The sequence below is a fragment of the Lipotes vexillifer genome, unplaced genomic scaffold (genome assembly GCF_000442215.2).
Source record: "Lipotes vexillifer unplaced genomic scaffold, Lipotes_vexillifer_v1.1 scaffold395, whole genome shotgun sequence".
Classification (NCBI taxonomy): domain Eukaryota; kingdom Metazoa; phylum Chordata; class Mammalia; order Artiodactyla; family Lipotidae; genus Lipotes; species Lipotes vexillifer.
Window position 1 is genome coordinate 1721807 of NW_006797390.1, and position 15126 is coordinate 1736932.

The following is a 15126-nucleotide window of genomic DNA, read 5'->3' on the forward strand; positions in this document are numbered from 1 at the left end:
TTCTTGAGTATTTCCCCTTGCTATCCTGGCCCTCTCTTCTCCCAGTCATGCCAGCCTTCACCTGCATGAACAGGTTTGCCCATTAACATGACTTTTTCCCCCCAATTGCACTTTCCTGCCATGTGATTGCCATCATCTCTTTGCCCTCCAGCTTCCTAACAGGTTAGAACAAAATGGAATTCTGTTAATGACCTACCTGTTACTTTTCTTTCTTAGAATTACTACTGCCCCTTGCCCTCCCCCCACCCCTCCCTCACTGGATTATTCCCAGGAGAAAGAGAACTTCTTGTTCATCCTAATGGAAGTGATTATGCCTTGTGGCATTTTTAACTCTGAGCTCAGTCCCTATCAAAGCATCCATGTAGGGAACGATGAGACAGGAAAGAGGATTAGGGTGGGAAGACTGAAGAGGTCCACATTGGAAGGGCAGGTGCCTGAGGTAGAGGGAAATGAATTCATTACAACCCTACACAATCTTGTGGTTCCATTACGCTTGTGAATCATTAGCTTGTACCCAGGTTGTTAAGAACATGGAGCGGAACCAATGGAGAGTACTGTACCAAAGCCTTTTCACCTATGCTTCAGGGAATTGTTATACAACAGCTATAACAAGTGGGGCTAAAGAATTTCTTACTTCTGGTTCCTTTGATTATTCTCCTTTTGACCTTGCCTAGGTCAGGTGACTCCCTGCAGGTTCCCTTCCTCTCTGTGCTTCAATGAAATAGAGGCTAGGACTATTATTACTCTGAGCCACCAAGAGTGAGTTATGAAGAGCTGACAGTGGGTTGGACCACGGCCATGGCTTCAAAAATAGATAATATGGCAGGAGAAACCAGTTTTATCTTGCATCTACTGGAAGCTCCACTAGGAAGACATAAAATAATAATGTCTCTACTTTATGAACCAGGATTGCAGCCTAAGTATTTTTTTGGCCGTACCACACAACAGGTGGGATTTAGCTCCCAGACTACAGATAGAACCTGTACCCCTGCAGTGGGAGCTCAGAATCTTAACTGCTGGACTGCCAGGGAAGTCCTAGATTTTTTTTTTTTTTCATTTTTTTTAAGCAGCCTAAGTATTGAGTGGGAAACTCAGAGGCACTGAAAGTCAGTGATAGGATTAGATTTAAGGAATTTTACAAAACAGGAGGATTAAGATTATCACAGAATTATTAACTTTATACACCATGTAACACATTACTACAAATTATGTAAGCAGCAATGTAAAATGACACACATTTTTATCTCACAGTATCTGCGGGTCAGAAGTGTGGGCACAGCTTATTTGGGTCCCTTGCTTAAGGTCTCACAAGGCTACCATCCAGGTGTCTGCTGAGTTGTATTCTCATCTAAAGGCTTAACTGGGGAAGGATTCATTTCTGGGCTTCCCTAGGCAGAATTCATTTCTCTGTGGCTGTAAGATTCATGTAAGTTGTTTCTTTAAATACAGCCAGGGAGAGAGAGAGAGGGAGAGGGAGCGCACAGGGAGAGATCCAGACTTTAGTGAGATAGGCACTACACCTTATGTAACCACATATATGTGATCACGTACATTACATCACCTCTGCTGCACTCCAAGCCACAGATCCCGCCCACTCTCGAGAGGTGAAGATTACACAAGCAGGGATATGAGAACCACTTAAGGCCTGTCAAGTCTGTCCAGCTATCTGCCACGTAAAACTTGTAGAAATTATTCCCATGGATGTTTCAAAAACAGAAGAAACCCAAATGTCCCTCAGTGAATGAATGGATAAAGAAAATGTGGTATACCTATAGAGTGGTATATTATGCAACCTTAAAAAGGAAGGAAATTCTGACACATACCACAACGTGGATGAACCTTAAAGATATTATGCTAAGTGAAATAAGTCAGACACAAAAGGACAAATATCATATGCTTTCACTTGTATGAGGTCCCTGCAGTAGTCAAATTCACAGAGGCAGAAAGTAGGATGGTGGTTTCCAGGATCTGGGAGGACAAGGGAATGGGGAGTTGTATTAGTCAGGGTTTTCCAGAGACATGAAAACAATAGAATTTGTATATATAGAGAGAAAGGGATTTATTATAAGGAATTGACTCATTTAATTATGGAGGCCGGCAAGTCCAAATCTGTAGTGTGGGCTGGCAGACTCAAGACCTAGGAGAGCCAATGGTGCAGTTCCAGTCCAAAGGCTGTCTCCTGGAGAATTTTTTTCTTTTTTGGAGAAAGGGTAGTTTTTTGTTCTGTTCAGGCTTTCAACTGATTGGATGAAACCCACTCACATGGGGAGAAATCTGCTTTACTCTACTGACTAAAATGGTAAATCTCATCCAAAAATCCCCCTGCAGAAACACTCAGAAGAATGTTTGACCAAATATCTGGGCACGCTGTGACCCAGTCAAGTTGACACATAAAATCAACCATCACAGGAGTTATTGTTTAATGGATACAGAGTTTCAGTTGGAGAAGATGAGAAACGTTCTGGAGATGGACAGTGGTGATGGTTGCACAACAACGTGAATGTGTTTAATGCCATGAAACTGTACACCTAAAAATGGCTAAAATGGTAAAAATTTTATGTTAAGTTTTACCACAATAAAAAAAGAGAGGAATATCTTAACACCTACAGGCTTGAATAGCAAAAGGCAAAACATGGCCATGTTGAGGGGCTAGATCACCCAGAAGATGGTGACTGGTCTAGTCCATGTTGTGGCACTTCCGTGTGAGCTTCTGTTTGGAGGGACATAAAGAAAAGATTTGAGGGTGCCTCTGATGTGGGTATCCTCTACTGCATGCCACATTTAAAGTCTACTATGAAGTGGATATGCTCTGCCTTGGTGATCTGAAAAGTCTCTCACTGAACCCTTTGAGAGAGATTCATACTGCGTTTATTATATCACTTATAAGAAGTCACCTATGTCTTTTATGATCTGGTATAATTGAAAGAACAGTGAACTGAGCTCTTGTCTAGCATCAGGTAGAAAAGAGATATTCAGTAAACCACTTAAATTTGGGGGACTTTAGTTCCACTTTCTCAAAATAAAAGAATTGAGATAGATTTTTCTTAGATTTCTTTGTAGTTTAAAAATCCAGTTTATGCTGGTGATGTCTTCACAATTAAGAATCTCGTGTTAACTGTCAACTGTCTGTAGAACATCGGCACAATTAGTATGGTATGCTAGGGTGGTAGAAAAGAATGAGATTTCCTTAATAGAAGGGGATCTATCCTTACTTTTAAAGGGCTTATAATTTAGTTGGAGAAATGGAATAACATTAATGAAGTTGAAAATCAATACAGTGCATGTTAGAGTGTATAAAATGAGGGGAGAATAAGAAACTGATGATGACAATCCGACCTGTAGGTGTTAAGGTGAGAGGATTTTTTAAAGAAAAAAAAGTTGTGTTTGAAGGAACTATAGGACTTGTAGAGCTCACCACCAAGTCCTGGACTGCTTAGGGAGATTCCTGTGAGTGTTGACCCAAAGGACAATGGATGATTATGTTCTTCTGGGTCTCATGGGTGAAGTGTGGAGGTGAATATCAGAAATCTGGGCGATCTAGCTCAATCTTAGGCCTTCTGTAAGGAATGTATTTCTTTCTGGTCTTGTGTCTTTCTTTGGGTATTTGTTTTTGCATTACACGGGCCTCTCACTGTTGTGGCCTCTCCCGTTGCGGAGCACAGGCTCCGGACGCGCAGGCTCAGTGGCCATGGCTCACAGGCCCAGCCGCTCCGCGGCATGTGGGATCTTCCGGGACCGGGGCACGAACCCGTGTCCCCTGCATCGGCAGGCGGACTCTCAACCACTGCGCCACCAGGGAAGCCCCTTTCTTTGGGTATTTTAACTACACCCTTGTCCCCTGCATCAGCAGGTGGACTCTCAACCACGCCACCAGGGAAGCCCCTTTCTTTGGGTATTTTAACTACATATGCATCCTTCTGAGATACTTCTTCCCATAAAAAGCTATGAGGATGTGATGGGCTCACAAGAAATATGTGTCATGTCCATTTCCTCAACAAGGGTACCTATATGTCTCATCTTAATCCACTAGAATATTGATGGCACCTGAAACAGCGTTGCTGTGGGAAGTGATGAAGTGTCCACTTCACTGTGGTATCATTTCAGTATTTATTAATCATCATTAAAATAATTTCCTGAGATCTTATTTATGTGAAAGTCCCCATGGCAAATGCAGTTATGTATCTAATCTTGCTTCCTGGCACTCACAATCAAGGGAGGTGGTGTGGGGTTTGAGGGATAAAGGTAAGTAACATTGATTTGTTACAAGCTGATTGGACTAGGATATATTTGTGAGTTGCTGAGCTTCCTTTGTGATCTGTCTCATAGAGTAGCACTTTGAATGATCAACTGTTTTCAGTTTGGCCTCAGATACCCTGCACAGAAAAGGGGAATAAAAAAAATTTAGGGAGGAGGAGAGAAATGGAATCCTAATTAGGCTTTCATTTTGGTGAAAAATTATTACTGGTGAAAACTATTCATTTTCCTAATAGTTTCCTAGATTTTGTTTATTTACATATTTTTGTGCAATCTTTTATGTATTCCCTTCTTTTTGTTTTTCTCCTGGTATAGTTTAAAGCAAATACTAGCTATCATATCATTTTTGCCCATAAATACTTCAGAAGATATCTCTAATAGATAAGGATTTTTTTAAAAAGCATGTATAACTGCAACAAGATTTTTTTTTTTCTGGTTATGAGGTTGTGAGGGAAAAATAGGTGAGAATTCTATCAGTGAATACATGTAGTATCTTTACTGGGATCGCATAGAAGTCTTTGTGACTCAAGGCAAACATATAAAATGTATTCTTTGATGAGCAATTCCACTGTGTTGAGTATTACTACTGCTAATATTAATAACTACCATTTATTGATTTCTTATTATGTTTGAAGTACAAAGCTTAGCATTTTCACCCAATATCTCATTTGAACACCTATAGCAGCATTATCAACATTATCAAGTGGACATTATAATGTCCTAATGTATAGCCAAAGACATTCCCCAAGATTAGAGACCAAGGGAATAGCAAAGGAAGGATATGAAACAATCTCCATCTGGCTCCAAAGTTCTCTCTGCTGCTATGTTATACTGCCACTGTATGAAATAGCACTCCTAACTAAGTTCTAAAATTACTTGGGTTATCATGGCTAGAGAGATGAGTCATAAGTGATTAATCCCCAAATTCCTAAGTCTATAGCTGATGAAAAAAAGTCAAAATTTAAAAGGAAAATGTGAGACTTATGAAAGACTCAGTATAGAGACAGTCTGCTACAGTGAAATAAACAAATATGGATATTGGCATAAAGCAATCTGGTCTAATGCACACTCTTCCACAAATTTACTGTGAATTACCCTTTTAAATTTCAGTTTCCATATCTGAAGCGTGGGTACAAATTCCTCTCCTCTAAGGCTCATGGAAAATACAGTTTTCCTTTTCATAAATTACTTAGTGAAATATCCTGAAACATTATCAGAATCACCACTTTCCCCTCCTGCAATAGACATAACCCAAGAATTTGCGTCAGCCAACTTCCCAGTATGAAGCAAAGCCTCTCCTTCCTCCTACCAATGATTGAGTCATTCTACTAGATATCAGTAGCTATTTAAACACTCCAGCAGGAGCTCACACATTTTTACTTTGTAGAAGTCCTTGACTGCTTCACTCTCTCATTCTTGGAATAAATTTGGAAATGACTTTTGATGACCTCAAGAGCCAGAGTATGAAGGGTCAACTGGATCAGAAGCCAAATGGAGAGAGAGACAAAGGTACTAGGGGTGGATAAATATGTACAGGGACAGAATTAGGTTAGAAATGTAAACTAACTGGATATAGGATTAGAGGACTACAACACCTGAGTGTGGGAAAATGTTAAAGAGTTAATAGCAATTTTACTTAAAGGAAAAACAAGTCAGATGTAATGGTGATAACGAAGATGATGTTGACGAATAAACTAACTTGGTGTGAATGATGCTGTAGTAGAGGGTGATAGCTAACTTTTATTGAACATTTGCTATAGGCTATTTTCTATGATATTCACTTTACATGCATTATTTCTCTAAATCTTCACACCTTGAGATTAGGACTAAGCTTATCTCCCTTTTACAGAGGACTAACTAGGGATTGGGAGGATTAACTAAATTACCCAGTTTTATGTGGCTAGTAAGTGGTAGAGCTAGGATTGATCTATAAGACGGAATGAATATTGACCAGAGAGAAACGTTGATTGAAAGATTTACTCAGATATTTGCCTCCAAGGCTAGGATTGGGCAATTATTTGCAAGACACAAAACTGTCTTCAACTTCTTTTCTGCCAACTTGCCATACACATTTCTAGGAGCTTAATAACTTTTGAATCAGGGAACAGACCATATTGCTTCCTGTCAGAATTTCAATTTTGTTTGGATCATCTGTAGAGTCTATTAGGAGTGCTTCTGACACATGAGAACTCTGTGCATATATTTGACCACTGATTGATTTGGATCATCATACATTCATGCTGGAAGTTTTGTGATGTGACGTTCTAAGTCACATAGCTACTGACAGTTGGATTAAAGATCTATGTTTGGATCTTAACATTTGTGTGATCTTAGGCAAGTCACTGAATGGTCAGTTTCCTTGTTTGCATATAGAGGATAACACTATCAGTGCCTTATTTGTTTATCTTACAAGATGAGGAGTCCAAATCCATTACATGAAATGTTTTCCCGCTGTGCTTTTTAAGTGGTGGACCTCATAATAAAATATTCGTACACCTGTGAGCTACATGATTTTTTTATTTTTATAATAATGGTGAATTTTTCTCTTGTAACAAGAAGGCCACAGCTGGTGTGAGTATAGGACATGATTTTAATATGAATCAAGTGAATATTGAGATTTCATTCCTATTTTTCTTTGGTCAATAACCCCAGTTCCAAATAAAAATTGAATAACACAAAATTATGTATTAGTTCTTTGAGGTTTTCTCAGTTGGTTAACTGACTAAAGGCTTATTTGCTTGATATCTGACATTCGTGTATGGTATGTTACTTATAACTGCGTGTTCGTGTGCACATGCATGTGTGCGTGTGTGCATGTGTTTGTTGTGTGTGTGAGCGTGCATGCGAGCGTGCGTGTGTGTGTGCACACGTGCGCGTACATACACATGGTCCATATTAAAAACATCAGGCTCTCTACCCTGTGGAGGAAGTTAATCTAACCAAGCTGGGCTGAGAGTTTCTTGAAGACTCACTGTGGGGACAGCAGACAAAGCATTAGCTTTAGATTCTAGATTTGGAGGCAAATATCTGGTATCGAATCCTGGCTCCTAACGCTGTTAGCTGCGTGACCATAGGTAAATGACTTAAATTCTTTAACTGTACATAGTTCGCAACTGTAAACGTGAATAATGAATTATTTGCAAAGCCATTGGGAATACTAGAGGTAAGTAATGCAAAGCACCAGGTACAGCCAGTATCCAAAGAATTGTTTGATCCCTTGCCTCCATCATTTTTGTCTTTCTGAATCTATCCTCTGTCACTTTAGGTCTTCGTTTTCTTTCCTCTCGGAGGTGGTACCTTGCTGCTATGGCTCTAGGGATCCTTTGTCTGGGGTTACTGGTGACCGTTATATTGCTGATAATCCAATGTAAGTCTGAAGCCAGGAAAAGATGGCGAACAAAAAATGAGAACTTATGGTTTATTTGTTGGTTTCATAACAGCTATAAACAGCCTTGATTTACATACATTTTAGACAAATTGTTTTCAGAGTGAGTGGGAAGATGAATGGGTATATTGTGCTCTTCCCTCAAATAGGTGGAGGCATGGGATGAAGATTATGAATGGTAGGTTTTTGTTTGGTTTTGTTTTCATAACTTCATGGATAAAGCCTATTTAATTCCCAGAATAATGAGGAAGAAAATAATTTGAAGTTACTAATCCACAAGGTCACCCGAGGGACCCAAAAGTACAAGAAACTTCATTTAGTTCATGCTGAGTTTTAATAGAGATGATTAAATACCAATCTAAAGTTAAGAACCCAGAAATACAGTCTTCATAAATAAAACCTTTAAAACAAAACATTCTTCAAATTTATAATACGGCCATTTAGGAAAGAGGGGATGTTGAGAGCAAAAGAAATGAAAGGAAAGATGAAAATGGCTAAGAAAGAAGGAAAATGGTGTTGACCATCCATCTAATACGCCTATGTATTTAGATCATAGATCTGAGTTATTTATCTCTAGAATCCTAGAGTCCTAGGCTCTCTAGTGTCCTAGAATCCAGGTTACTAAGGCCTTTGAAGTGCTAATTTGTTTCTCGGTTGTTTAAGGTCTCAAACAGCTTATGTTTTCAATCTATGAACACTTTCAATCTATAAAACTTTTCCTACTGATCTGGGAGAAGGGCCCTTGACTCAGAGATAGTCATTGGAAGAGTCTTCCTCTGAGGCTTGGACCACTTTGCAACACGGTCAAATCTGGCTTTCAACCCAAGAGGTCTACTTTGTACTGAACCGTCAAGCTTCTAGAACTGAGACATTGGACCCTTAACATTTGTTGCCTGCTTGATTTCACAACTTTCCTTTCATCTCCACCCTTCCTAAAAAAGCAAAACAAAAAAACCAAAACCAAAAACCAAACAAAAAAATAACAAACTAAAACTGAAAAATATGTTTTCAGACTCTTGTGTTAGCAGCTTAAAAAAATTCCGTGGGAGGGTCTCTCAAAAACGGGGTGAAAAAAAAAAGAAAAAAGAAAAAAAAAAAAAAAACGGGGTGAGTGTCACAGTTTTTAACTAAAATCAGGAAATGTGGAAGGGTAGAGAAAGGGCAGAGGAATTAAGACACAACTAGAGTAAGTCACTAATGACAAGTGCTACTAATAGTCACTGAGTCTGGTTTGTGTCTGACTATCTTAGATTGTCTATATTTTATTTGTGCCACTCGTATAAGACTTATCCTGTGATTCCTTTTAACTTGTGTGTAACTCTCAACACCGAGTAAAATCCTGTCTTATTTTTTTAAATCACAAGTATCTGTGACAGTTCCTCACATTCAAAAAATATTGCATGAATATCAAGTAATTTCCAAATCTGTAACTCCTGAATAAATATGGGTCATTTTGCAGCAGTTTGTTGTCAAAACAAATGGTTTGATTCAGTTCTTTGATTTCCTCAAAATCCTGTGGAGGAATTTTTACTGGGGTTGGAAATGGAGTCTTAATTCAATTCTGGTTTAGTATCCCAGGTGTCTGATCTAAAGCAACAGCAAGCAAACCTTACTCACCAGGAAGATATCCTGGAGGGACAGATTTCAGCCCAGCACCAGACAGAAAAATCTTCCCAGGAGTCACAAAGGGAACTCAAAGAAATGATAGAAACCCTTGCCCACAAGCTGGATGAAAAGTCCAAGAAACTAATGGAACTTCACCACCAGAACCTGAATCTCCAAGAAGCTCTGAAAAAAGCAGCAAACTATCCAGGTATGAGGGAGGGAGGGGTGAAGAGAGACAGTGGAAGCATCTCTGTAAATCTTAACATTTTTTGGAAATATCTCTAGGCACAAAATTGGCATATTGATATATGTATCCTTTTTTGTTCATCATGTTCTACACCAGAAGTCCTCTCTTTTTGTCATCCTCACCCTATCCCGTGCCAAATTCTTGAGTTAATCTGATTCAATCAAGCATACTTTTTGGTGGATTTCCTGCCTCACAAGAGCATTCTCTATAACTTTCTCATTTTGAGATTTTTCTGGAAGAAATCCCTCACCTTTACCCTTTGCACAGATTCTTCCCTCTTTCCATTCCAATGTGTCTTAATCATTGATTTCTTTTCCTAAGGGGTCTCCTTTGTCCTGGGGACCCCTTCCTCTTCATTAGCATTATTCTATGGGACTGTTTCTCATAAAGTGTATTACATCAATGTAAATTGAATCAATAGAGGTGAGCTGGCTTGTAAGTGTTAAGTAGATAGTTCAAATTAGACAAAGTTATGAGAGACCCAGGAAGTCAATGTATATGAGAAGAACTGAGTTGATCTCAGCTGACTAGGTGAGCTCAGAATCTAGGAGGCAGATAGAAACATTTATAACATGGAGATAATAATCTGAACTCAATATTACAGAAGTGATCTGTACAGTTAGTATAGTTTTTCTACAACGTATAGTTAAATCAGGTATGTGCTTTTAATCATGGGGAGAATTTGAAAGTGTGAAAAAGTCACTTTCAGCGGTACGTTGCTTTCTTGGCATTAATAACTAAGTGCCACTAATAAACAGAGATTTCTGCAGCTTCTTGCTTGTACAGCTCACCTTAATCTCAACCACGTAGTTTTGTTGAATAAAGATTATAAAGTAACAGTTTAGAGGTACCCATCCATTTATTTTATAGATGAAACCCAGGTAAGTTAAATGATAATAACGATAAGTAGTTTTGTATAAAGTTTTGCAGTTTATAAATCCCTTCAGTATGTACAGGGTTATTTAAATTTCCAAAATTAGCAGACGTTTATAGACAAGCTGATTTTTTAGCAAGTGTCAAACATATATTGAATCTCTTTAAGGAAAGAGCTGTTTAGGAAATAAACCCATCTCAAAGAAGGCTTAAAGGAAGGAGGCTAACATATCAAGGACAGGAATGTTTATATAAGCAGACATAGCTACATACCAAAAATGGTTTATTTCACAGGTGGGGCTGTAAAATAGTCTTGTTTTTATCAGTTGTATGGGAGTAAAATTATGTCAAGATTGTTCAGACTCGTATCCCAGAGATGCCAAGTGTGGACAACTAATCAAAAATAAAAGGTGATATGTCTTTTGTAGCAGATACACCAAGTAACGTGTTTTCATTCCTTGGCAGTGTCAGATAAAGGTCAATTAGTAGAGATGCCAAACAAAGCACTGCTGTTCATCAAGCAGCTTTGAGAAGATTCTCAAAAACATTAATAATAAAATACTATGCAAAAAAACTATGCCAGTTTTCTCAAGTTTGAGACAAGTTTTATCTTTCTTACTAACCAGTCTGTGGTCCTCGGTATATGTATGAATAGGGCAAGACGCTGAGAAATTGGCATATGTGATTTGCTTGAGGTCAGCCAGCTAGAAAGATAGAGTCTTCAAAGTAACAGACTACATTTTAGCACCTGAATTAGTGGTGGTTCTCAACACTTCGTGTACAAAATTATCACCTAAGTAGCTTGTTAAAAGTGGCAAATTCCAGATTTACCCCAAAACCCTGTATCGAAATATCTTGAGGGGGCATCAAGAAATATTTCCTCAGTTAATTCAAACTCAGGAGTTTGAGAGGTGGTGTAATATCGTGATTAAACACACAGATGCTAGCGTTAGACTGCTTATGTTCAAAGTCCCATTTTCTCTATCTTTCAAATGAAGAAAATTAACCTAACTCTTACATACTGTGGTTATGAGGATCAAATGAGCCAATACATAAAAATTACTGCCAGCCATTTTTGGCACGTTGGTTAACACAGTGGTTATTGTGTTTGTTAAATAAAAAAATAATGATAATTAAAGGACATACAGGTGGTTTGAATGCCACATTTTAACATTCATCTTTTTCACTTTTTCATGGCTTGGAAAACCTACCTAGACCTTTCTTTTAGTTCAGGAAAACCAATATACTCTTTCCTTTGACATAGTAAGACAGGACTAGGCAAATTAATAAGTTAGGAAGCTTGCATCCTTTGCTTTCAATCCGGGCTTATGTATGCCCTTCCTCATGCACTTTCTTCTTTCATAGTTCAGTCCCTTCTACTTCCCTCCTCTCTGATAAAGCCTGTTCTTACAAAATCATCTGATGGTTTTATGCCACAATGAAAATTGAAATTAAAATGTTGCCTTGCTCAAGGATTTGAGGTTTGTTTGTTTGTTTTTTGGTCACAGCATAGAACGAAGGGCTTTGTTCCCCAGTAAAGAGATTCCAAGTGTTAGTAACACACAGAAGGGATGATGATGATGAAGGGGAGAAGAATGGGGAGGAGAAAGAGGATTTGGGGATCATTTAAAATATCTGTAAAACACATATTTTGCCTATTGCCTAAGCCCTGAGTTGAGTTTTTTGGACTCTGGGAACTTTCTGCTGAAAACTTTCCCCTACTTTCTGAAATCTTATTTAAATTGAGATGCTCTCTTTGCACCAATATACTGTTTTCCCTAGAACAGTTCTGTCCAAAAGAAATACAGTGTGTGCCACATATGCAACATTAAATTTCCTAGTAATCACAGTGAACATGAAAAATACACAGATGAAATTAATTTTAGTGACATATTTAACCCAATATTGAAATATTATTTTGACTCTAATCAGTATAAATATTATTAATGGGATATTTTATATTCTTTTTTTCATAGTAAGTTTTCAGAATCAGGGGTGTATTTTACACTTACAGAACATCATCTCAATGCAGACTAGCCGTAATTCAAGTACTCATGAGCCACATAGGGCTACATGTCCAGAATCAGGAGGCACAGTATCTAAGCCCAAATCCATCATTCAAAGACCTGAAGTTTTAAAATATATAAGCATCTCTTTTTTAGTAGCAGAATAGCTATTACATATTCATCCCCCAACTCTCACTTCCATGATTCCAAACATAACTTTTTAAAAATAGATCAGATTCTAAAATTACATCCCAGCTCAAGCTTTGCTTTTTAACAGCCTTGCTTTTTAATTGAGTTTTCTAAAATCAGAATGCTTCATTTCTTTTTCCTCCAAAAAATGGAGCAATAAAGACTCTAGGCTATTTAGGTATTTGCAGAGTCTGGGTATAATTCTAATTAAGAAGAGACGGTAGCATGTGAGAGTCCTGAGAGGTGAATTGATTTAAGAATTGTAGAAATATTTTTACTCAGGCACAACTCACTAATTAGGTATATTACATTTCCTAGGTCCTTGTCCCCAAGACTGGCTCTGGCATGAAGAAAACTGTTACCAATTTTCCTCTGGCCCATCTAATTGGGAAAAAAGCCGGGAGAACTGCTTGTCTTTGGATGCCCACATGCTGAAGATTAATAGCTCAGATGATCTGGTGAGTTTTTAATGGATGTGTGTTGGGCTGGAATATTGGTTTACAGGGAAATAGATCAGGTTAAGGCCCTCCTTGAGAATCAGAATATGTACCTGTTTTCTAGCCTAGGCTTTGCCACTGGTTACCTTGGATGGACAGGTTATGAAGTTATCTCTAGGCTCCAGTAGACATTCCTGTAAAGCTATCAAGAGGATGTCTAAGAGTTCTTTGGGTTCTTTCGTTTTGTGAATCTAATCTAAAAAGTCCACATCGACTCTTTCATCAACTCAGAAACGTAACTTCCCACAGGAATTCATCCAGCAAGCAATCGCCCATTCCAGTTTCCCATTCTGGATGGGGCTGTCTCTGAAGAAACCCAACTACTCATGGCTCTGGGAGGATGGTTCTCCTTTGATGCCCCGCTTGTAAGTTTCCTATTCTTTGCTGAACCTACTAGTGAAGTTACTGCCACATTCCACACAATGTCCTCTTCTTGCTGGAAAGAAGCTTGGGGAATTTCTGAATCTCTCTCCCCAGCTCTCTCACACAGGGACTTGCCCGTTTACCCATTCAGATCTTCTCTTAAATTTTCCTTCTCACGTTTATTGCTGACTTGAAGCTTTAAGACAAGGCTAAGTGCCTGACACAAGGTGGCAGTAAATCTAAATTTGTTTTTCTCCCTGCCTGCAGGTTTAGACTCCAGGGAGCTGCCTTCCAGATGTATTCTTCAGGCACCTGTGCATATATACAAAGGGGAGCTGTTTTTGCTGAAAACTGCATTTTAACTGCATTCAGTATATGTCAGAAGAAGGCGAACCTATTGAGAGTACAGTGAACGTGAAGGCTCTGGAAGAAAAGGGGGAGAAGACCTTTGAATTTTCTTCTCAAAATTAAGCTATACTTCGTCACTTAGGTGCAAACCATAAAAGCCCTGAGAACTTCCTGTTACTAGCTAAAGTGCAGAACTCCTTAGCAGAGACTGGGGCCCAGCTGCTTGACACCTTGATAGCAAAAGTTTTCATTCTCTGTATATTTATTTTTTCACCTAGCTTGTTCCAAGCCCCCCTGCCAGTCTTCAGTGAAGTCCATTTTCCTGTTTCTATTGTTGTTTCTAAGAACTTGTTGCCTAACTCAAGGTCACAAAAATTTTTCTGCTATGTTTTCTTCTAGACATTTTATAGTTTCAGATTTTACGTGGCAATCTTTAACTTTTGGGGGGATAATTTGTAAGTCACGTATGGATGTATGGAAGTTCTTTTTCTTTTCCTTTTTGCATGTGGATATTCAATTGCTTTTGCAACATTTGCTGAAAAGACTATTCTTTCTTCACTACATTGCCTTTGCACTTTTGTCAACAATTATCCATACATGTCTGGGTCTATTTCTGGACTCTGCTCTGTTCCAGCGATCTATTTGTGTATTCTTTGTGCATAACACCATTACGATATTTTGGATTCTGTAGTTTTATAATATATCTTGAAATCACATGGAGGTAGTTCTTTAATGTTGTTTTGGTTAATCTATGTCTTTGCATTTCTGTCTTAATTTTTGAATTGCCTTGTCAATTTCTAAAAAACTTTTTGAAATTTTGAATGTGATTTCACTGAATCTATAGATAATTGGGGGAAATTGAATTCTTTAAAATACTGATTTGTTCAACTTATGGATTTTCTTAATGTGATGTTTTGTAATTTTCTCTGTATAGATGTTTCACATATTTTATTAGATTATCATCATGTATTTCACATTTTTTATGCTACTGTAGACGGTACTGTTATCATTGTAGTTTTTATTTCCAATGTCCTTTGCTATTGTATAGAATTATAATAGTTTTTTATATTAACCTTATATCCTGAAACCTTGATAAGCTCACTTATTTCTTCTAGTAAGTCTGTGTGTGTGTTTGTGTGTGTGTGGTGTGTGTGTGTATTTCATTGGATTTTCCTCATACATAATCATGTCATCTGAAAATAAAAATATTTTTATTTTTTCCTTTCTGGATGATTTTTATTTCTTTTCCTTGCCTGATTTCATAGACTAGAACCTCCAGTACAATACTGAATAAAAATGGTGAGAGTGCAAATTCTTATTTTGTTCTTGATCTTGGGAATAAGTCAATGTTATACCATT

At 38.0% G+C, this 15126-nt stretch overlaps 1 protein-coding gene across 1 annotated transcript; it reads left to right on the top strand.

The window, feature by feature from the left end:
• The first annotated feature begins 5687 nt into the window (after positions 1–5687).
• LOC103075523 (oxidized low-density lipoprotein receptor 1) lies at positions 5688–13831 on the top strand. The gene is made up of 6 exons (XM_007469346.1): positions 5688–5763; positions 7520–7621; positions 9210–9452; positions 12878–13017; positions 13306–13421; positions 13687–13831. Exons 1-6 carry the CDS (start codon positions 5688–5690, stop codon positions 13829–13831), a joined length of 822 nt encoding a protein of 273 aa, XP_007469408.1.
• Positions 13832–15126: the final 1295 nt, after the last annotated feature.

What these genes read in the sequence shown, in the direction of transcription:
- LOC103075523 (XM_007469346.1), top strand. Translation starts at nt 5,688, where the DNA reads ATGACTTTTGATGACCTCAAGAGCCAGAGTATGAAGGGTCAACTGGAT. An exon ending in AAATGGAGAGAGAGACAAAG is followed by an intron (nt 5,764 to 7,519) that starts GTACTAGGGGTG and finishes CTGTCACTTTAG; the next exon opens with GTCTTCGTTTTCTTTCCTCT. An exon ending in TCTCCTTTGATGCCCCGCTT is followed by an intron (nt 13,422 to 13,686) that starts GTAAGTTTCCTA and finishes CCCTGCCTGCAG; the next exon opens with GTTTAGACTCCAGGGAGCTG.